Source organism: Notechis scutatus, chromosome Z (assembly GCF_049901735.1).
Source record: "Notechis scutatus isolate UNSWTSFEM ecotype Mainland chromosome Z, rNotScu1.2, whole genome shotgun sequence".
Taxonomy (NCBI): Eukaryota; Metazoa; Chordata; class Lepidosauria; order Squamata; family Elapidae; genus Notechis; species Notechis scutatus.
This window is the reverse complement of record NC_142025.1, coordinates 79,968,638-79,992,784: the sequence shown is the minus strand read 5'-3', so window position 1 is coordinate 79,992,784 and position 24,147 is coordinate 79,968,638. Positions and strand designations below refer to the sequence as shown.

The 24,147-nt window shown below is 41.5% G+C and overlaps 1 protein-coding gene across 6 annotated transcripts in view; it reads left to right on the top strand.

Moving 5' to 3' along the window:
- The window catches only part of BAG1 (BAG cochaperone 1), a 66,777-nt gene that overhangs the window by 4,797 nt on the left and 37,833 nt on the right, over positions 1-24,147 (top strand). For 3 of the 6 annotated variants that reach the window (XM_087947145.1, XM_026678303.2, XM_026678305.2), the window contains exon 2: positions 2,943-3,079. In XM_087947145.1, coding sequence (XP_087803271.1) covers positions 3,031-3,079 — 49 coding nt within the window. In that variant the 5' untranslated portion in view covers positions 2,943-3,030. Of the gene's footprint in view, positions 1-2,942; positions 3,080-6,210; positions 6,350-24,147 lie in introns of all 6 variants that reach the window. The other 3 variants (XM_087947147.1, XM_087947144.1, XM_087947146.1) reach the window with 2 other exon arrangements.

Below are 24,147 nucleotides of genomic sequence, written 5' to 3'. Positions count from 1 at the left end.
TACTTTTGGCCTTACCTCTTTCCTAAGAAGTCTGTAAGGGGCGTGCATAAGTGCACCAACGTGCCTACCGTCCCTGTTCTATTGGTTTTTTTTTTCTTATATGTATCCATTTCATGTATTCATAACAGGTACTTATACCTGTTATCTTATAATCGCTTGACAAAATAAAATAAATAAAATAAAAATAAATAAAACAATATACACCACCCAAAAAGCTAGGGTGATGGTAAATGGAGACTGTACCAAGATATTTGGAATTAAAAAAGAAGTAAGATAAAGTTGTCCTATGTCACCTCTACTTTTCATATTAAAGATAGAAGTGCTTCTAACCCAAATCAGGCAAAATGAGAATATAAAAGGACTAAGGATTAAAACCAGGAATATAAAATGCAAGCATTTGCGGATGATTTAGTGTTCTTCATTGAGGAACCAATAGAGACAGGGACAAATTTGATAAGGGAAATAGAAAGATATGGGTCAGTGGCAGATTAAAAATTAATAAAGAAAAAACAAAAGTGCTAGTGAATAACTTAACGGAAAAACAAAAGGGAATTAGAAGGAGAATTGGGATTACAAATTGGAAAAAGGATTAAATATTTGGGGATCTGGCTCACAGGAAGATGCTTGACTGTAAAGGAAGATTATAAGAAACTGATGTTATAAATTCAAAAAGACTTAGAGAATTGGAAAAAGCTGCAATTATCATTGATGGGCAGAATAGCCATGATAAAAATGAATATATTACCAAAATTGTTATATTTATTCCAGACAATTCCTATTAAACTAGACTGAAAATTTTTCAAAGAATTAAATAGTATGGTACTCAAATTCATATGAACGAGGAAGAAAGCACGAATAAATGTAAAAATGCTACAGGACAGTATAAATAGAGGTGGCCTAGGACTTCCAAAATGGGAACTTTACTATCAGTGGCGGTCCTGCTTTGGATTAAAGAATGGATAAATTTAGAAAACAAAAGAGTATTAACAATTGAAGGACATGATCTACAAGCAGGATGGGACGCTTTCCTGTGGGATAAATGAGAAAAGACACATATTTCTATTGCCATCAATTAAGAGACTCACTAATAACAACATGGGGGAAGATAAGGAGGAAACATTATATGAAAATACCGGATTGGGTGTCACCAATGGAGGCAGTGAGTTACCCAAACACAACGGAGAAGAAAAAGATGATTAGAAATAAGGAATTATTGGACAATCAGGGAAATTTAAAAACAAATGAAGAACTAAAAGAACGGTACAATTGTGGATTGGTGGCCATATTTGCAGATACGAAAGAGGCATTAAAAAGATATAGAAGAATATGGAATAAAAATGGACTAGATCAAATTCTGACTGGGAAGGAGGAAAAATTTATAACTAGAACATATAACTATCTGCTAAAAGTAGAAATGGAAGAAGAAATAGTAAAAGGCCCCATGAGCGCATGAGCGCAAAACATAGGGGCATACAGCTAGAAGATTGGGAAAGAATTTGGATCAAAAATTGCAAATTAACATTGTCAACGGCATACAAAGAAAATTTATTTAAGATGTTTTATAGGTGGCATTTGACACCAGTGAGAGTGGCCAAAATATATCCGAACATGAAACTGGAATGTTGGAAATGTAAGCTTACAGACGGAACATTTTACCAAGCTAAAAAATATTGGGAAAAATTGAGGAAATGATACAAGAAATTACAGGATATGGCATTGAATATAAACCAGAAATATTTTTATTAGGGATGATCAAAGGAAATTTAAGGAAACACATCCAATACGTCATACAGCATATAATAACAGCGGCAAGGATTGTTTATGCCCAGAGCTGGAAAGTAGAAAATGTACCTTCTGAGGATATACAGTAGTAATAAATAAAATACTTGACTGTGCCAAAATGGATAGGCTCATGAGGAAACTGAAATTACCTTTTAGAGGAGACAGTTCTATGAGATATGGGATATATTGTACTTTGGGTTAGAGAAGAGAAATAAGGTTTAATATGGAAAATAAATGTAAAAATATGTAAATGCTTGACACAGCATTGTTAAAATGTAAATGGATATACACTTTGAAAATAAATATAAAAAAATAAAAAATAAAATGCTGAACTGGGTTAATGTTTCAAAACCATTGTGAGACGCTGGAAGAAAAAGTTTTAATGTTCATTCTTGGTCTGGATAAAACTGGGACCCTTACAAATTCTACTTAAAGAATTATTGTTCCAAGAGCTTCTCAGTTAGCCTGCATCTAGGATTTGAAACAACTTAGTTACATTTTAGCCTAGCATGCTGAGTGAATCCAACCACGTTTATGATTCAATTTCAGAGTGCTATGAATATTCAAATACTGAGGTAATAAAGTATTTTTATTTATAAATGTTGTGTAAAAGTAATATTTCACTTACTTTCAAAACAGATAAAACTGCTGGATTTCAGGTCTCTTTTTTTCTGTCAATTAGAGTTCAATCACAAAGTCTTGCTCTGATGTTAGCACAATATGATTTGTATTGATCCATATGCAAAACACCACCATCGAATTATCATTATTTTTAAGATAGGTGCTTCCGGTATTTTGGACTTTTAGTTTGAATAGACAAGCAAAAATGTGCATGTAGAATAAATTATTAATTATGAGATAGGAATGGAAAATCCCTTTATTACTGCTGGAACAGTCACCTCCGCCTTCAAAATTGTGTTACTGTAAAAAAAAATTCTTTGACATCGTGTGATAGAATAAACTGTGTTAACAATTTTCCTTCTGCACAAACGAACGTATAAACGCTGCTTGAATTTGGCTCTCAGAAATATCCTGCGGTACCTTATTTGTAGTACAAGGAAGGAGGTATTTCTTTACCCTCCAATCACTGCTATCAAGACGAGGGGCTGGTTATCGGAAGTTTTCCGGCGTCACACCCCTTCTTCCCCCCTTTTTTCTAGGTGCCGGGCAATTTCCGGACTAGAAGGAAGGAGAAGCGGCTGCTGGCTATCTCAGAGGCAGCTCGAGCGGAGGGGTGAACGAGCAGCAATGGCGGGGCCTTACGAGAGCTCGCCCGTGATAGTAACGGTCACGTACGGTAAGAAGCCTTGCCAGAAAACGGGAAAAAGGACCACCTCTTCAGAAAACGGGAAAAAGGACCACCTCTTCCCCGCTGACTTGTTGCGGCTTGGCGGTGACAAGTCGCTGATCTTGGTTGTCGCAGCCACGCATGACAGTTAGCCATCAAGCTAACTGGTTTGGGAGGAATGGGGTCCACGGATACTGTACAGGAATTATTTTTGTATTTCTTGTGTTGATGTTTCTGCCTCCTATTTCCCTATCCTGTTCCCATTTCTTTTGAATTTCGATCGAATTTTCTACTAATTGGCCCGGTGATTACTTCTCCCAGCGGAAGTAGCCATACTGTATTTTGGTGAGTGCATGCGTGAATAAAAAAAGATTAGTAAAGGGAAAACCAAATTTCGACTACATGCTTGGAGCAACTTTTACCTACCTGATGCTGGTCGAGAGAGCAGATCATCTCATATGAGAGTTGTCTTGCTAATCTTGGTATGCATGTCAGTTGTAGTTTTACCATTAGACTACTACTACTAAGTTGGGAAGGCTGAACTAGACACCCCATGCATGCATGTAAAGTTAACAGTTAGATGATGCATATATAGTGGCTAGGTTTACACTTTATCTGGTCCAGTAAACCTCTAACAAAGAACTGTGTGTCTTTGGAATAGCTTATACATGGATATCTGGAACATTCTGACCTTCACATATTTTCATAGAACTGTAAAAACATGGCTGCTGCAAAATATATTTAGGATGAATTGGTCATGCTGCTCCTGAAGAGTGTTCCATCAGACTGTTATATATTAATATGTAACTATATATATAACTATATATAAACTATATATATATACATTATAAATGATTTTTAAAAAAATTATTTATATTCTGTAAAACATTTTGTTCTGACATGGAGCAATATATAGGAATAATAATAGTTAACAGTGACCAATGTTATAGAATTATTGGAAATGATACTGATAAACTAACTCATAATTCATAGTATATACTGCCAAAAAATTATATGATCATTGTGAATAAACCTCAACTGGCTGTAATTAACAGTACATTAACCTTCCCTGTACAAAAAATTATGAAATATGTAACAATCCATCAATTATTATCACATTAAACTAAAACTAAACAAATTATGGCTTAACTCATCTATGACCTTCATTTATCACCTTAAACCATCATATTAAATTTGTATGGCATACCAATGACCATACAGATAGTCCTCAGTTATGACCACAATTGAGCCAAAATTTCTGTTGGAAAGGCAGTAAAGTAAAATTTGTCTCATTTTACAACTTTTCTTGTCAAAATTGTTAAGTGAATCACTATAGTTGTAAATTTAGTAACATGGTTGTTAAGTGAATCTGGCTTTCCAATTAACTGGTCAGAAGCTCGCAAAAAGTGATCACATGACCCCAAGACATTGCAACTGTCATAAATCTAAGTAAATTTGCAAACATTTGAATTTTGATATGTGATCATACAGATGCTGCAACAACTTCTTGCTCTTTATGTGTGTCTGTTTTAATTTAAAATTGATATGGGGTTTGGAGACATAGGTTCTCTCTCTTTCACACGGACACACAGAGAAAGGGGGGGGTTCATTTAATTATAAATTTAGTAAGTTGTATGGACCCAGCCAATTATGGTTTATTCAGTAAATCATAATTAACCAAATTAATCAGTGAGCTACTTTTCACACAAGAAGCTTAGCCATCTTGGCGTTAATCCACGGAGTTGTTTGAAGCTAAATCGGAGGATGAATTGGGTTTAAGGAGGAGTGCTTTAACAACAACCTGTTTTGTTAATGATAGCTTCCTAAACTTAAACCTATGGTCTAATATTTATTCAAACCCATTTAGAAGACTATATTAATTTCTATTTCTGCCTCTATTAACATAACACATAAACCTGCCTGATTTGCTTTAGGGTTCTTAAATTGTCTGGAATGCAGAGGTTCTGGTACATTCTCATAATAATGGATCTTAAATTGATTAAACAATGCTTGATCGTTTGGACCCATCCTAGCATTTAAGTCCCCTCCAATAATTATTGTTGCTGTGGGGTATTTGTCTGAACAGCCAAGGATAAAATCTTCTATGCCATCCCAAATCTTGTTGATCAAATCCTTCTTATTGAGTGGAGGAATAGATATTAAAAAGCAAAATCTCCACCTGTTTATATAAAAGTAAGGTAGTCACAACCCACGGCTGAAAAGGTGGCAGTGATACACATTTAAATTGCAGGGCTGTATTAACTAATGTCACAATACCCCTTTAGCTCTCCCACTCACCTTACTTGGGGCAGCTGGGATAGAGTTGGTCCAATAACCATCTAACTATATCTCTGTGGGGGGTGGTCCAGGTTTCCTGTAAGAAGAGGATGTCAAATTGTGATATGTAGTCAAAAAAGAGTTGGTATTTTGATGGGACAGTCCAGCCCGCTAAATTCCAGGTTATAATGGAGAGGGGATCATCATTTGCTGCTCATCAGGAAATTTGATTTATACAAAGGGAAGTTGTAGGATTGTTGCAATGGACTGAGGTGTCGTTGCACACGAAATTGGCTTTCTCTAAAAGGAGGGGAGACCCATCTGAATCCTGTGTAGACTCCTGAGAAAATTGTTCAGAATAAGGGGTTTTAGCACCAACTAGCAGAGGTTGCCATTCCTGTGCTTCTTCTCTAGGTATAGGGCAAGGGGTTATTAAGTCATGCTTCATTCGACTTTGAGATGATGGTACTGTCGTGGGACCTCTCCTAATCTCTTGTTGTGGTGCTGAAGGTATCATAGTATATTCACATAAGGAGGATAGTATCTCCATCTCTACTGGAGCCTCTAGTGGTCCCTGTATATCTTGGCTTCTGTTTTCCATCTCATATTCGTGCAATCCTTTGCCCTCCGGGGGAGAAGTAAGAGGTTTAATTATTGGGGAGACCAGATCTATAAGCAGTTCAGCAGTGTCCACTGTGACCAACAAAGATTTCTTTAAATTTTCTAATTTGAATAATATGTTATCTTGCTCTTTTCTTGGGAGAGCGCCAAAAGCATTAATGAGGCCCATTTCTGTGCTGTTAAGTACATCTTCACCGATCAAGGCTGGCTGACTCCCACTTTCTTTCTCTCTTTTTTCCAAGGTTGAGAATGCAGAAGAGACAGCAGCCGTGGGCGCTCGCATGTTAACAATTAAAGGTTTAACCTTTTCCTCACAGAAAACTCTGATGGGAAAAATTTGGAAGGAGGCTAAATGTGCCTTCATCTTAAACAGCATCAGCGGTATGATGGGCTGCTTGAAAGACAGGAGTATCCGCTTCCAATTTGGGACCTCAGGAAGCCACTCCACAGCACGAAGATCAATCTGCCCCCGATGGCAGTGAAGAAGCTGACTTAGGGAATTTATATAGCACTTTTAGTAATCCAGTGTCTGTAATTAAGTCTGTTCATATGGATTCTCAAAGCAAACTGTTGTGTTTGCAATGAGCGATGAGATTGTAGGGGAGATGCTTTCCTGGCTTCCAATGAAACTTTTCTATTGATACCTCCTCCTCTTGTTGCCTTGTCTGGAGAAGGGCTGTTTTCTGAGAGGGCTGCCACTTTTTAACAGGTTTTTTTAACTATTTCCCTGGATCTTTGCTCTTTTTCTTTTTCCATATCCTGAGTATGGGATTTACCCAGGTCTGCCGTAAGCACGTTGGTGATGGGGTCTGTAGCCCGATGCTGTGCTTGCAGAAAGTCAGCAATATCTTTTCTTAGTGTCTCTACATCATGTTGGATGATTATTAATTGTTCAAATATTGAGACAACCGTTTGCGCTGTGAGAAGGCATTGTTTTGCCATAAACTCTGTTGTAATCTCCCAGGCTAAACTCGCCTCACTTTGAATTAGATTATTGTTAATCTTTTTAGTCTTTATCACAGTCTTCATATCTACTGTAACTGGCTTAGTTGTTTGTGAAAAAATCTGGCAGTCATTTTGCTCCTCCCACACTAGATCAGGAAAGTCTAATATCTTCTGTTTTGTCAGATCTCTTTGCAGGTCCCGTTCTAACTTCTCAAGATAGTTAGAAATGGAGGGGGGTTAGTTTTACTTACAAATGTCTTGGCAGCAAAGTGCTCCTCAATTCTTGGTTGTTTTGCAGTCTTTGGTGGGAGAAATCCTGGGCTAGTGCCATGGCGCTTCTTTCTTTTCCCCATGCCTTGTTAGTCCTCAGCAAAACAAAAACTTTTGTCTGTATTGTAGTCTATGCTGTTATCTTCTCTGGAAAATATTATTTAAATAAAAAGGATCACTCCCGCAGTTGGCTTCCCCTGGCTCCCTATTAACATAACCTTTTCTGTCTCTTAAGAAATAATGGAACTTAGAAGTGGAAAAGTGAAGGCTTTTTTTTAAAGTTTCCCTCATAATTTATATATGGAAAACAGGAAAGTTTTAAGTGTAAAATCAATATCCAATGTAATTTTAATTTGAGTAGTGAGATTGACGCTTATTTTTGTTATATTTTAATCTACTCAGATAATTTCTAATCTGTAATAGAAAGGTTTTTTTATCTTTAGGATAAACTATTATAGTTCTTGTTCAGACCCTAATGTGAAAAAGTAGCAATCTCAGTGCTGATAAATATTCTCAGTCATGTAAGTAGTTATCTGGAAGTTGAGTCGTGGCAACTGGATTTTTTTCTTTTGGACTTGAATATATATATTTAAATATTTTATACTTTTAAAGATTCTCTGCCTACTCAGCTAATAAGTATATATATATGTATGTATGTATGTATGGCATTCAGCTTTGTTTGGGTATTTTCCCACGTCATTGTAGTTGTGCTTTTAAAGTTGTAGCAGCGTTTGGCAGAATCTCATGATGGCAGATGAGATTCTGCGGCGATGCTACAACAAAAACACAACTACAATGATGTGGGAAAATACCAACAACTGAATGCCATACATGTGAAAATACCAGCGAAAACTTAAGAATATATATACATACACACACACACACACACACATATATACATACACACGCGCACACACACACACACACACACACACACATATATATACATATATACATATATACATATATACGGATCTTTGGTTATTCGGGTTTTCTCCTGCGTAAGATTGGAAGTATCTAGGCAACGTTTCGATGAAGTCTCATTCATCTTCAGGCTTCTGTCTTCAGCTCTGTGCTTCTCAGAGTGAAGATTCTCAGATTCACTCTGAGAAGCACAGAGCTGAAGACAGAAGCCTGAAGATGATGAATGAGACTTCATCGAAGCGTTTCAGATACTCCAATCTTACGCGGGAGCCAGATAACAAGATCCACATCTAAACTACCCGAGAACCTCAGAAAACATACATATATACATATATATATATATATTTGTTTTCTGAGGTTCTCGCTGATATTGTATGTGGAAAACACAACATTAAAACAGCATTCTGCGCAAACAGAAAAATATCCACCATCCTAAGAAACCCTAAAGACAAAATCAAGTTAGAAAACCAAGGAGTATCGAAATCCCGTGCACCGCCTGCCCCACCACATACATTGGACAAACTAACAGAAGAATAAGTGCACGCATTGAAGAACATAAGAACTCAATCAAAAAAGAAGAACCGACCTCTTCCCTGGTCCAACACCTCAAAGCCACAGGACATGAGATTGACTTTAAAAATACCAGAACTATTGCCAAAACCAAACACTTCAACAACAGAATAATCAGAGAAGCCATAGAGAGAAAAACGCCCACACAGCATGAATAAAGAGATGACACCTCCTGCCTACCAGCCATTTGGAAACCCGCCCTCATGAACAGGCAGTACCTAACATGAAGAATGACACCAGACCCACACCCACCAGAGCCACACAAGATGCCACCACCACACTTCCACATAAAAGCAGACTCACACCCACACAGAAGATGAGACACGACCACGGACCAGAAGCCGCACTGCAGCTGCATCACTACCCACTTCAAACCCCTCCGAGCCATACATGAAGCAAACTGACCCCCACCATGAAGATGCAGCACGACCACGAACTCGAAGCCAAACAGCAAGATCACAGCTCACCAGCTCAAATCCCCCAGCAAGTAAGACTAACCTGAGCACAACCAAGCCCCCACCTGAACAGAACACACCTCCAGCCAATCAGAACACAGCCAACCCCCAACCAATCAGAACACAGCCAACCCCCAACCAATGAGAACAGACCCCAACCCAATCAGAACACAGCCAAGCCCCCACCCAATCAAGTCACACCCCCACTAGCAGTTAAAAGGAAGAAGCAGCTGCAAGCTCACATCACTCTGAGAAGCACAGAGCGGAAGACACAAGCCTGAAGATGATGAATGAGACTTCATCGAAACGTTGCCTAGATACTTCCAATCTTACGCGGAGAAAACCCGAATAACCAAAGATCCATATATATATATATATATATATATATATATATATATATATATATATATATATATATATACACACACACACACACACACACACACACACACACACACACACACACACACACATAAAGTTTTCACGGGTATTTATATGTATGGTATTCAGCTCTATTTGGGTATTTTCCCACGTCATTACAGCTGTGCCTCCAAAGACGAACACAATACACAAGCCTGATGATGGCAGATGAGATTCTGCTGAAGCGTTGCTGCAACTTTGGAGGCACAGCTGTAATGACTGGGAAAATACCAGAACAGAGCTGAATACCATACATGTGTGTGTGTGTGTGTGTATGCCTATGTCTTAGGTGGATCGTTAAATATTGGTGAACCTGTGAAATGGTCTTGATCTTCCTGGGGACTGATGCACAAGCAGCATAAAAACTGGGAAACAGGTTGTATCTGAGGCTTCTACCTCTATTGAGGGAAGGATTTTCCACTTTAGCATGGAAGGGACTTTGAGGATTCTTTCACTCACTCTCTCTCAAATCATCTATCTTCCCTGTCCAAAATGTGAATATTATGGTCCTCAAAAAAGCATCTTTTTTCTTTTAAGTGAAGTTATACTGCTGGTCCTGGTCCTGTGGTGTTGCTCTGAACTATTATGTAATGTAATAGAAGTGGCCAAGTGTGACTAGATACAGAAAGAATTTGTCTCTGGTGCAGAAGATCTAAGTGTACATGCAAAACAACAGAGTAATAATCATAATAATGATACCAATAAGAGCAGTTAGTAAAGAAGATGAGATGGATAGTAATATTACAGACATATTACATGGGTAAATAGACTTAAGACACGGTACTGTTCAGCAGAGTGATGGCATGAGGGGAAAAACTGTCATAATCCTCAATGGACAAAATAGTGCATCATAGGGCAACAATTTTTGAATCAAATGGGTTAACTAACAAGATGCATCCAAAATCCAGAACCCATTACTGTAGCAGACAAACTGGGCCTCTTAGGCTTTAATATTCCTTTATGCAACTGGATTCTTGAATTTCTAATTGACAGGTCCCAGTAAGTATGAGTTGGGACTAATATTTCTAGCACAATTTTCTTGAGCAGTTTCTCCTCAGAGCTGCGTCGTAAATTCTCTGTTGTTCACCCCAATGATCCAGAACTTGCGCAGTGTTTGCCACCAACCATATTGTGAAGTGTGCTAACAATACAACAGTGGTGGCTCTTGCTCAAAATGGCAATGAATGTCATGCCTCTGGTGGAGACTGACTCTGAGGGAGAGACGTGGTCTTCTCGGGAGGAGAGGGCCTTGATCCTCTTCATGGGATGCAGGTGTGACAACTGAATAAGAGTTTGGACCTGCGTACTGGCAAACGCTGGAAACAAAGCGTGTTTTATTTTGGTCTGAAGTTATCTTCCAACAGACTGTGCCTTGTTATCTCCTTGAATTTGGTAAATACTTCTCTTGTTCCGTTGTGGATATTTTGTCATTGTAGTTTGTTTGGTTTTTTATTTCACCTCTATCTGCTCATTAAATTCGGATTGTATTGATTTCTTTTGAAGACTATTTTTGAGTATTATTGAACAGTGGGGCCAAATTGGAGGCATTAAAGGACATTTATTTACATTTTGGATTTTGTTACAGTTGTAAGGAGGTAGCGGTTTCGGTGGTATAATAAAAACTGTTTTAAACTTTGGAAAAACTAATGCGATCATTGTCAATTTCAGAAAAGGCAGGCACAACCACACTCTGTATAAATGATTTACCTGTGGACATGGTTAGCAGCATCAAGTTACAGCTAGGCTGACTTGGTCGTTTAAGAGCAAGATACTGGTGAAGCGGTCACAACAGCGCCTGCTTTTTCTGTGTTGCATGGGAAAAGTACATCTTCTTCCCCCTGTCCTTACCACCACCTATAGAGGGATGATCGAGAGTATCCTGTCATATTGCATTTCAGTCTGGTTTGGAAACATTACTGCTTTAGACAGGAAGACAGTGCAGAGAGTGATGGGACTGACAGAAATGATTATTGGCATTGCACTCCCTTTTAACCAGGACATAGCATATAAGCATTGCTTGAGCAGAGTCCGCAGGATTGTCTGGGATGCTATACATCCTCTTCATGTCCTGTTTCCTTGTTACTTTCTGGGAGGAGGCTTCCAGAATCTGAAGCAAAACATCCAGATTTAACCAGTTTTGTTCCGTACAATATGAATTCTCAACCTCCCTCTTTCCGCTGTGTATTCAAGATGGTCAGTGATTAATATTTGTATGTATTTATATGTTAGGGTCTAGGTATATACATATGTATGATATATAGTAGCATATCTATATGTGTGTTATGTATGTTTACACTTTGGAGCGCAGGCAACAGAATTTCATTTTTAATGTGCGCCAGTGTACCCACAGAAAAAAATAATAAAGGTTATATTATCTATGGGATTGAAATTGTAAGGAGCTTCAGACCAGCTGTATTGGCAAAATTATGGCTAATCCAGTGTAGCCACATTCCCTGCAGCACCACTGTGGTCATTTGATTATAATTTCCAATGCTAACTTCCAATAAGCAGCCAATGGGGAAACTTGCAGAAAATCTGAACCTACTCCCACTACTTTTATGTCTGCCTGTGGTCATTTGGTTTAGGTAAGAAAATACCTCTGAAACGACCCAATGCATTCTTGGTTTTCTAACATGATATAATTTACAGAGCTCAAATTAAATTTAAATTAGAAATAAAAAATAAAAATTGGAGCACTAAAATGCAAATACAAAACACTAATGATTAAGTACGTAAGTAATCACTGTACTTTAATACTACTTTGCAAAAGTGTAAAAGAACATGATACTCAGTTGTAAAATAGAGTAGTATAAAACAAAGTTTAAAATTAGATACACCTTTTTGTTTATAGTGAGATTGACTTATTGTTTATAGTGAGATTGACTTATTGACTCTTGTTTCACTATCCATTTTACTGATAAGATTAAAAAAGTGATATTATGGTCTGCAAGAAAAATAAGACATACAGAATTTCTGAAGTTTGGTTAGAAGTGAATTTAGAAGTAGAATTAATATCATTAATGGGACAAATGTCATAATAAAATTAATAGTAAAACCTATGTTAGCAACAGTTTCAGATGAATGGGCTAAAACTTCATGGAAACATCTGAAATTTTGGCATCTTCTTTCCTCTCAATTTAGTTCCGTGTATTTGTTCTTATCTGCTGTAAGCTACAACAACTATAAGTACCGTATTTGCCAGCGTATAAGACGACTTTTTTGCCCTGAAAAACATGCCTCCAAGTGGGGGGGTCGTCTTATACGCCGGGTGCACTTCAGTTGGGATAGACATAGCTGCCCATAGTGGCCTTCCGATGCTCGCCCGGTGCCCATAGTGGCCTCCCGATGCCCGCCCACCTCATTCTACATACTGTCCAGTATCTCGCGATATCCAGCGCGGCCGCGGCGGGTCATCAGCGTGGCTGCGGCGAGCATCAGCAGCGAGACAGGGGTGCCAGCCTTTTTGGCGTGACCGGCCCGTTCTGCTCGGCGGGAAGCAGCGGCGCTCCGCCCCGCCCCTTGTCTACGCAGAGCTCGCACATGCGCACTTGCGCACTAGTGCCGGTCACAGGGAGATGCAGGGGCGGGCCGGAGGCGCTGCGGTCGCACTGCGGCCGTACAATGGTGACAATGACAGGTACTGTAATGGCACTAATACTAATACTAATGGCACTCATGTAATACCGGTAACAATAATAGCACACAGGGGTACACTTTTATACATTTTGCAACTCTCTCCTCGCCCCCTCCCCACTTCTTATACCTTGATAAATACTCCCTATCCAAATCTCTTATCAGGTCATAATATACAGTATGTCACTTGGTATTAATATATGGTACGGTACTATAATACTGGTACTATCCATAATATGGATTCAAGGGCGGACCAGACTGCTGCTAGTGACATGGAGACAGGGAGGGCAGACAGGGAGCAGGGACCAATCCAATCAGGCTTTGTATACAGCCAACAGCCAACCACAGTACTGCACCATTGTACAGTACAGTACAGCATAGAAAATGTCCAGCAGTCAAACCCCTATCAACCCTATCATGGCACCAGCAAAAAGAAAGAAATATGATGCAAGTTTTAAACTTAAAGTTGTAAACTTTGCCATGGAACATAATAATTGTGCTGCTGCAAGACAATATGGAGTAACAGAAAAGATGGTTCGGGACTGGAAATCAAATGAAAAAGCATTAAAGAGTATGCCAAGGGTAAGTGTGCATTAAGAAGAGGCACCCCACACTGGCCAGAACTGGAAAAACATGTAGCAGACATGGTGGCTCAGCATCGCCAAAACGGTTATGTGGTGACACGAAATATAATACACTTGTTTGCACTTCAGTGGGCCAAATCTAACCCAGATTACAGCAACAATTTTAAGGCCACTATATCCTGGTGTAGTAGATTCATGGCAAGGCATGATCCGGTACTAAGGCAAAAGACAAAAATTGCCCAAAAATTACCTGCAGATCTGGATAACAAAGTGGATAGTTTCCATCGATACGTAATACAACAGCGCACTAAACATGGCTATGCGTTAAGTAATATTGGAAATATGGATGAAACTCCAATGAATTTTGATATGATTGGAAATAAAACTGTCCATCAAAAAGGTGAAAAAACTATTTTGATAAAAACAACAGGACATGAGAAGTCAAGTGTTACAGTGGTACTAGCATGCACAGCTGATGGCAACAAACTGAAACCTATGATTATTTTTAAAAGGAAAACAATGCCAAAACTCAAGTTCCCTGCTGGTTGTTTTGTGCTCGTGCATGAAAAAGGCTGGATGGATGAGGGTGTGAAACTATGGCTGGATAATGTATGGAGCAGACAACCAGGTGGTCTACTTCAAAAACGTAGTCTACTTGTGTGGGATATGTTCAGGGCTCATTCAACTCCCACCACCAAGGAAAGGCTTGCGAGAATAAAAACAGATGCAGCAGTTATTCCTGCAGGATTGACATCATTGGTACAGCCCCTGGATGTGTACCTAAACAAGCCGTTTAAAGATCGCATTCAAGAACAGTGGAATGAATGGATGGTTAGCGGCAAAAAGTCATACACAAAAGGAGGAAACATGCGTGCTCCACAGTTGGATGTTTTGTGCCAATTTGTCATAAAAACCTGGAATGATATTGATGCACAAACAGTAATCAAGTCTTTCAAGAAGTGTGGCATATCAAATTCATTAGATGGTATGGAGGGCAGTACTTGTGGCAAGATGAAGAGGAAGCTGAAGCTGAGGCCACATCATCTGACACGGAATTAGATCCATACGATGACTGCCTTGCAACTGTATCCCAAGATGTCATTGATGAACTTTTAATATCAGATGACGAACAGGAGTTTGAAGGCTTTTAAAGGGAAACTGTCACGCCAGCAAACTTGCTAGGGACTTGCCCGGCACTTGCTCTCTCCCTCTATTTGTTATCTTCCTTCTATCATTGACAGTTCCAGTTTGGTTAACAGCTTAGAAAACAAACAGCATGGCAGCTCCCATAGGTTTATTGTTCCATTCAGCTTTAGTGAATTAGCCTCTGGCATTTACTATTGGCTGGTATAATACAGGATGGGGAGGGGTCTTAGCCACCCTCACACTATTTATGAACATTCCTTTGGGAGCTCAGCAAGGTCTGACGAAGGGGGCGTGTCCCCAGAAACATGTTACCTATCCCTTGGTTTTGCTGATCCAGTGTTTATACTCTTGATGTGCCTGTCATACTCCTATGTTTGTGAGTATCATTTTATCTCTGATTTACGGATCTATTAAAAAGGTTTTTGTCATTGTCTTCTACAGTGTGTTGCCAGAGTCCCTCTGGGTTGTGGGCTGCCTGCCTGTTTTCCTGAGAAGCATCTACCCGTCCATAGGGTCCACTTGGAGTGTTGCTTGCGCTGAGGAGGAGAGGAGTGTGTTGTCTTTAGTGAATTACGTTTAATAAACTTGCACTGTTTTATGTTTACTGTACATGTTTGATAACATACAGCCTTGTGACAGTTTTCCTGCATGTCATAAGCATTTGAATATAAATTAACATGTTGAAATCAAATCTGATGTTCTTTTACCTTTTATTTGGTGTGTGGAAGGTGTGAGGAAGAGGGGGTAGTCTTATACGGTGAGTATATAACAAACTCTATATTTTGAGTGGAAATGTTGGGGGGTCGTCTTATACGCCCAGTTGTCTTATACGCCGGCAAATACGGTATATAATACTATTCAAATAAGTTGTGGGGCAGCCAGCCAAACATATTTGCCAAGGAACTTTGTATTCAAACTATGAATATTCACATCCAGTGTCTGCTCTCCAGAAAAGATACAAAGTGAAACACTGTAAAAATGGCTATATTTTTATCTTTAGCTTGGAAAAAACCCTGGTGAATACAAGTGCTGAAAAGTATATGATTCTGGAGAGCCTAAAAATAGGAACCAAATACAAATTCAAGGAAAGGAGATAGCGGCCCTTTGCACAATCATAAACCCATTATAAAAAAGATAGAGAAGAATTTGGCTTTAATATGATCCCACAAGAATTAGATAAAATATGGCTAGGAGAGGAAAAGAAAACAATTAGTAAAACATATAAATATCTTTTGGATTACAAATTAAAAGAAGAAACAGTCCCACAATCTATGATAATTTGGGCTAAAAACGTGGGTCATAGTATTGAATTAGATAAGTGGGAACACATCTGGCAAACAAATTACAAATTAACCATGTCAGTCTTGTATAAAGAAAACTTATATAAAATGGTTCATCGCTGGCACCTACCTCCTGCGAGACTGGCTAAGATGTTCCCCAACCTACCACCCAACTGTTGGAAATGTAACTACGCACAAGGAACATATTTTCACATGTGGTGGACTTGCCCATGTGCTCAGAAGTTTTGGAGAAATGTTAGAAATTGGATTTTAAATATAACAAAACAAAATTTAAAACTTGAACCTGAAACCTTTCTGCTAAGTATGATAGATTTAAAAATGGAGAAAAAATATCAGTATTTAATTTTGCACATCATAACTGTGGCCAGAATAACCTATGCACAAAACTGGAAACTGTCTTTCATTCCTTCAGAGGATATGGTAATTAAAAAATAACATGAATGTGCTGAGATGGATAGCCTAACCAAATTGTTAAAAAATAAACAAGATAGTGACTATTATGAAATATGGAACATTTGGTATGATTGGTTAAAGAAAAGGTAATATTTGATATTTGGGTAAGTTATGGAAATGACAGAAGACGTGCATTTAATTATAAACTATATAGAAAAATTAAAACATTAAAAGAACAAAGGAATTATTGTAACAAGGCAGATCACGTCAATGATAAAGATAAAGAAAAAAAACACCTTAACCATTGCTCAATATACGGTGTAAAATGTATATATGTATATATATAATGTGTGTGTGTGTTGATTTGTCTGTTTTAAATGTATGTCAAATAAATGTTTTTTTTTCTAGAATAAAAATTATATTTAAAAAAAAGTGCTGAAAACAGCTGTTTTAAACTCAGAAATTTTAATAATCAGAATATTCTCCAGCATGCTTTTGGGATAATCCACGCATATGTGCTGAGTCTGCCTTTCTGCCCAGTGAGTCATCAATCTTTGCCACACCTCTTCCTGTCGGGGCGGGAAGCCCCTAGTCCCAGTCACGACTCAGTTTTGGCCCTATAGAGACATGGCAAAGGTTGGCTCCAACAATTTAACCAGAAAGCAGCAGTTTAAAGTGTGGATTCTCCCAAAGGTTTGCAAAACTCCCTCAAGTATCCAAAACATTGTAAACAGGCAGCAATTGGAACTTCTGCCTGCTCCATTTTTTCACGCCCCTCTGAACTACCAATTGAAGGTCTAGCAGCCCAGGCAGTCAAAGGGGAGTCCCAAAACGACCCCCACCCCTGGGGGGGCGCTAAAGCTGCGATTGCCCCCAGCGCGTTGTGCTCCCAGGCTTATCCGGGTAGTTCTGGAGCAGTCGCTTTTGGTTTTGCGATCTCCAGCTGATTTTGGGGGCCGGTGGCAGCCATTTTGGCTGCATGGCAAGTTGTGCAGTCTATCCAGGAGACTGGTAGGGCCGCCACTGTCACAGCCCAGGGAAGGCTTCCAGATCTTGAATTCCCTTTGGAGGAGCAGGATTGGAGGACTGAGAGAGCTCTCCTCCCAGCAATCTGGGCAATAGTAACATAGCTGACCAAGGCAGCATGAAGCCCACGAGGGCTAAATGATCCAAGCAGAGTCTCAGGAAGGCCAGATCTGCAAGTAAAGAGGCTGCTAACAAGATAAAGGCAAAGACTCTATTCCAGAAAGCCCACAAGAGCAGAAGAAAGAAGGCAAAGAGCATTGGAAAAACAGTTCTCCAGAGCTCAGAAGCAAGCAGACCAGGAGAGGTATTCCCCCTCCCCCAGCCAAGATCTGTTAGCCCCCTCCCTCAGCAGCCATTAGCACAGGACTTGCCTTGGCTTGGTCACCAGAGGGAGATAGGGAGCAGGAATTTATCCCTCCTGCTAAGGAAATCCAAAGTCAGATTATTATTTTTATTGCATGCTTCCTCATCCTGCAGATTTGCAGATCAGAGACAGGACTGGAACCCCTGAGGTCACTTTTACTCCAACTGCAGTGGGGATGTGCTCAGCAGATAGAGTGGTCCCAGGATTATCAGAGGATAATTAAGACCTTTATTGATCAGGCCATTTCTCAAGGGGTAGCTTCCACCCTAAGGGGGAGGAGCCATTCTTCTTCCCCTAGATCTGATCCTCAGCCATTGCAGTACCAGGCCTCCATGGCTTTCTCTAGGCACCAGAGGGATACTTCTCCAGCCCACTCTATCAAAAGCAGGGCATCTGGGATGGAGGAGGAAGTTCAGGGAGAACGGGTTCTCAGAAGATAAGGATTTATCACCCGACCCACTCCCGTTCACGGGTCTGTTTAGCCTGGGGCTGTTTAAATCCCTCCTCCACAAGGCTAGGACCACTGCCCAAATTGATCCTCTGCCCACTACCCCATCTGCTGCACCAGAAACTCAGGAGCCTAACAGAAGGGTTTTTTTCTGAACCTACAATTCTCCAACAGGAGACCTCTTATCTTTAGTTATTTTTGGACATAGTTCAGAGGCAATGGGCATAGCCAGGATTCTTTCCCACTCCAGAAGGTAATGATATTTTTTTTCCCAATATGGCTTCTCTCCAAGTCACTACAGCTTCCCCCTCTGGATGAATCTTTGGCGTCCTTGGTCTCCTTCTGCAATATCGACATAGCAGAGGCCCTTCAGACAGAGGACAAAAAGGCAGAGCAAAATTTCCGCAGATCACCAGGCCAACGCCTGGGCAATTAAAGCAGCTGCAGCCACCTCCTTGTTCACTAGGACATCCCTTCTCTGGCTCAGCCAATTACAGGCTTGGATTCCCCTTGAGGAACTCAGAATGCATCAGGATATCAACAAACTGGTGGCAGCTGCTGAATTTGTGGCCGATTCCTCCCTGCATGCAACCTGATTCTCCTCTAGGGCCCCGGCCTCCAACATCACTTCTCATCTGCTATGGCTACGACAGTGGCAAGCAGATGCTAGAATCAAATGGAAAGTGGCCTCTGCTCCCTACACGGATTCTTCCCTATTTGGAGAGGCCTTAAATCCCTTCATAGTTGAGAATAAAGATAAGAGAAAGGTATTCTCTTCTCTTACCAGAAGGGCTTCTCCCTACATCTGTAGACAGCCATTTCGTTCCTCAGACTCAGGAATTCTCTAAATTCCAAAGGGCCTACCAGCCCAGATCAGATCGACCAACAGATAGATCAGGATTTCGAGATAGAAACACACAACAGTTTCAGTCTAAATGGCCCTTTCATGGCACAGGAGGTCATCCCTACCTTCGATCCAAATGACTGCTGGACCCTTCCTCCCATCGGCGGCTACTGGGCCTATTTGCAGACAGATGGAAGATCATCATATCTGACTCCTGGGTCCCGAAAACAGTGTGATTTGGTCTCTCCATAGATTTTCTGTCCACTCCCCCGAGGACCTTTACCTGTTGCCCAACCTCCAAGAACCACTTAAGAAGCATTTGCTGGACATCCAGGCCATCGAGCCAGTACCGGAGGACCAGAGGAGGCATGGGTTTTATTCCATTCTATTTGTAGTTCTCAAGTCCTTGGGGGGTGGGGGTGGAGTCTCAAAAAGCTCAATGCTCATTTAGCATACAAGAGATTCAAGATGCAATCTCTGCAGTCCATCTTGGAGGGCATAAGAGGGGGCAATCTCCTAACATCCATTGATCTGATGGAGGCTTACCTCCACATCCCCATCTACCCCTCCTATTGGAGGTTTCTCAGGTTCTATTACGTGGGCAATTATCAATACAAGGCTCTGCCATTCAGACTGTCATCGGCCCCCAGGACCTTCACAAAAGTGCTGGTAGCACTGGCCGCGCACCTCACAACAATTCCGGTGCATGTCCAGTGCTATATGTATGACATCTTTATCCATTCCAGTTCCAGCCAACAGCCAAATCAGACCTAACTTACACAATCTAGATCCTACAGGACTACGATTTTCCATCAATTTTCAGAAAAGCCAGCTAATACCCTCCACCCGCCTCCTTCATCTGGGCACGGTAATAGACACAAATCTATGTGAGGTATATTTGTCCCAGGAGCATCAGGACAGCATCAGGTCCTTGATCATGCAGGTCATAGAGGAGCGAGCAGCTCCCATGGCCATGCTTTCCCAGCTTCTGGGAAAATTAATCTCGTGCATAGCCATAGTACCATGGGCCCAATTGCATGTCAGGCCTCTTCAATGGTTCCTCCTACCATTTCAGAGAACAGGCACCAGTACCTCCAATGTCAGGGTCCAACTCCTCAGATCCCTCAGGTGGTGGATTTCCCCAGCGATCACCAAGGGGTCCCTATTCAAGGAACCCAATTGCATCACAGTCCCAGCTCGCGCAGGGTCAATGGTCCACAGTGGACCTTCAACACAACATAAATTGGTTAGAACTGAGAGCCATTCACTTAGCTCTCAAACACTTCCAAAGCACAGTGACTGACCAACACGTGCTGATTCTAACGGACAATGTGGCAGCCAAAGCACACATCAATCTCCAGGGAGGGACCCACTCCAGATCCCTCATGTCTGAAACGCAGCAACTGGGAATCTGGGTGGAGGCTCATCTATTGTCAATCAAGGCAGAGCACATATCGGGGTTAGCAAATGTCCAAGCAGATTACCTAAACAGGACCAGGGTGGACAAATCCAAGTGGCATCTCCATCCAGATTTGTTCCAGGACATATCTCAGAGATTCGGGAGGCCACTCCTTGAACTCTTTGCCACTCCAACGAACACCCAACTTCCCCGATTCTACTCAAGATTCCCGTCGCCAGGTGCAGAAGTGGTAAACACCCTTTGCAGCTGCTGATCCAAGGGTCTCCTTTATGCCTACACTCCTCTTCCCCTCATACCGGGCGTGATAAGGAAAGCACTTCTAGAACAGGCAGAAGTCATCCTCATCGCTCCCCACTGGCCCAGACGGTCATGGTATGCGGATCTAATGAGCCTGTCAGTGTCCCGCCCATGGAGGATTCCTCAAGACAGGATATCTCTCAGCCCGGGGGTCTTGGAACACCCGAAGCCTCAGTGGCTCCAATTGATCAATCACCTGGCACTTGAGAAGAGGATCCTGAGTAGGGATAACTTTTCTAGAAATGTCATCAAAACAGTACAAGCCTCCAGGAGGCCTTTCACAAACAGAATATACAATGCTACATGGAAAGAGTTCCATCAATGGTGCACTAAGAAGGGCACAGACCCAACTGTGGCTTCAGTGTCACAGATCCTAGACTTTCTACAAACAGGACTTGACAAAGGGTTCTCTGCATAGTATGCTATGCAGGCAGGAAGCATCCCTGTCCACTGCGTTGCACTATGGGAAGAGGAATTCCTTAGCTCATCATCCAGTTGTCCACTCCTTCCTCAAAGGAGCTATCAATCTTAAACCACCAACAGTCCACAGATATCCTTCTTGGAACCTGTCTACAGTGTTACAAGCCCTTACTCAGGACCCATTTGAACCACTTCAATCAGTAAGCCTACGCTTCTTAACACTCAAAGTTGCCTTCTTAGTGGCCATCACATCAGCCAGGCTCATATCAGAATTGGTAGCTCTTTCCATCAGGGAAGACCTCTCCACATTCCACGACAACAGGGTTGTCCTGCGCCTCAACCTCTCCTTCATCCCAAAGGTAAACTCTCGTTCTCCTATATGCTGCTTCAAGAGTCCAGGAATGGGTTAAGCTCCTCCTTCTGATGTCATAGAGCTGAGTCTGCCACTATAAAAAGACAGTCCCTGGCTGGCCTGCCCATCTTTTGGCTCAGCTTATTGTCTGAGAGCACAGTCTCTGGAAGAAGTGCTTTTAAACAGCTAAAGGAAAAGTTTGAACTCATAAGAGACAGCAATAAATTTAAAATCCAGCTCCCGGGGATCCGGTAGAGCTCTGTCTCCAGGAGAGCAAGGATCTGCTTTCCTGCAGTGCCAAGTCTTCAGCCCTGCTGTGCAAGGATTGCGGACCCAGGGAACGTTCAGAGGAACCTCCCAGGCAGCCCCACTGATCGCAACCTCGTTGTTGCTGCCGCCGGCCAAGCTGCTTTACAGCTGACTCTGGAGCTTCGTTCCTGCTGCTTCTCAGCTGTTCCCACTTAATTTGACCGCTCGGGGCCTGGTAAGAGCCTAAGGAGCGAAGAGGGTGGCTAGGCCATCCCACATGGAGGACGGCCATTTTAGAATTGCCGGGTGGCCATTTTGATTTGGGGGAAAGTGCCTCCACAAGGCCTTAGAGTCTCCTGACTTGCCTGGCCTAGGCAACAGGCAGCACCTATGTGGGGGAAGCTCACAGCACCCTTGGTGTCTGCTCTGTTAGCCAGATGGAGAGGGAAGCCCCCCCAACCTGGCCCCAAAGGACTGGAAGACTCTCAAGACTCCCAAGCCCCTTTGAGGAAAAAGAAAAGACAAAGAGGTCTTTCTGCTAACAGAGAGGCTGCTGCAATGCGGCACTTAAGGAATAATTTGCAAAAGGCTCAGATGCATAGTCTGGAACAGTGATGGCTAACCCTTTTGTTGTTGTATGCCAAAAGTGTATGCACGTGCCTGCACATGTGCCTGCACCCATAATGCAACACTTCACCCCCCCTGCACATGTGCGTGCAACCACCCCATGCTGCACACCTCTCCGCATGCATGCATGTCTCACACTCCCTGTGCATGCGCAGCAGATACCTGACAATCAGCTGGCTGGCAGGAGACGTGTGTGTGTGCGCAGTGAATCTGTTCTGGGCAATGGCTCATGTGCTGGCAGAAATGGCTCTGCGTGCCACTTCCAGCATGCGTGCCATAGGTTTGCCATCACGGGTCTGGGAAATCGAAGTTCTTTTAAGACACCTGTTTTTAAACTAGTGATTGGTTCTAAAATCCTTTACTCCCTCATTGGATGCTGGCCTTTTGTGGGAAGTATAGATGAAAAATACACTTGTACTCCTAATTCTTCAACTTTCTTCCCTAGCGTTTGTAATTTCTTTTTATTGTTTTTAGATTAATTGTTGTGTCATTGGTCCCCATCAGAGATGGTATTCAGCAGGTTCTGACTAGTTCTGGAGAACCAATAGTGGAAATTTTGAGTAGTTCGGAGAATCGGCAAATACTACCTCTGACTGGCCCCACCTCCATCTATTCTCTGCCTCCCAAGTCCCAGCTGATCGGCTGGGGCTTCTTTTATTGCTCTGCACAGGAGAACGGAGCTGGAAAGCAGGTTAGAGGGGTGGGGAGGGAATGAGATTTTGCAGTTCCTTTCCCCCAGGAGTGAGGAGGAAATGGAGATTTTACAGTATCCTTCCCCTGCATGCCCACCAAACCACACCCACTAAGCCACACCACACCCACTAAGCCACACCCACAGAAACCGGTAGTAAAAAAATTTGAATCCCACCACTGGTCCCCGTGTGTAGGAGAACAAAAGGGGTAGCAATCCATGGGGTCGATTATTTTAGTAATGTTCTCAGTTACAATTTTGATTTTTGTCCCAGGGAGGCAACATACCTCCCTAGATTGACTGTTCAGTCTGCAGACTATATTTTCTGTTTCCCAAAGAATCAAATCTCATATCATCAATATTCACCTTTTTTTTCCCTAGGGAAATCTGGGATACTATTCTTCCTGCCACAGGAATGCTCGGTTGTGTCTGACTTTTAGAAACTATTGATGACTGCTCTTTTGTTGGTGTCTGCATAATTTCTTCCAGGGGGAGGCTATGAAATGATTGTTCAGTTCCAGAGGGACTTCACTGGAGTGAGCTAGGATAGATAGTAGGGGCTTTGCTCTTGGTTACAGTTTTCTTCTAAAAGTGACATGTTTCCATAGGTCTTGCTCTTTAGGTTCATATATAGAATCAATTTTTTCGGAAGTTGTTTGCTCCCTATTGTGTTCAATTTCGGTGTATTGGTTTTCTTTTGTTCATATATGGGGTCCTTTTTTAAGAAGCTGTTTGCTCCCTATTGTGTTTAATTTTGGTGTAGTCTTCTTGTTTAGGTTGGGGATTCTGGCTTTGTTCAC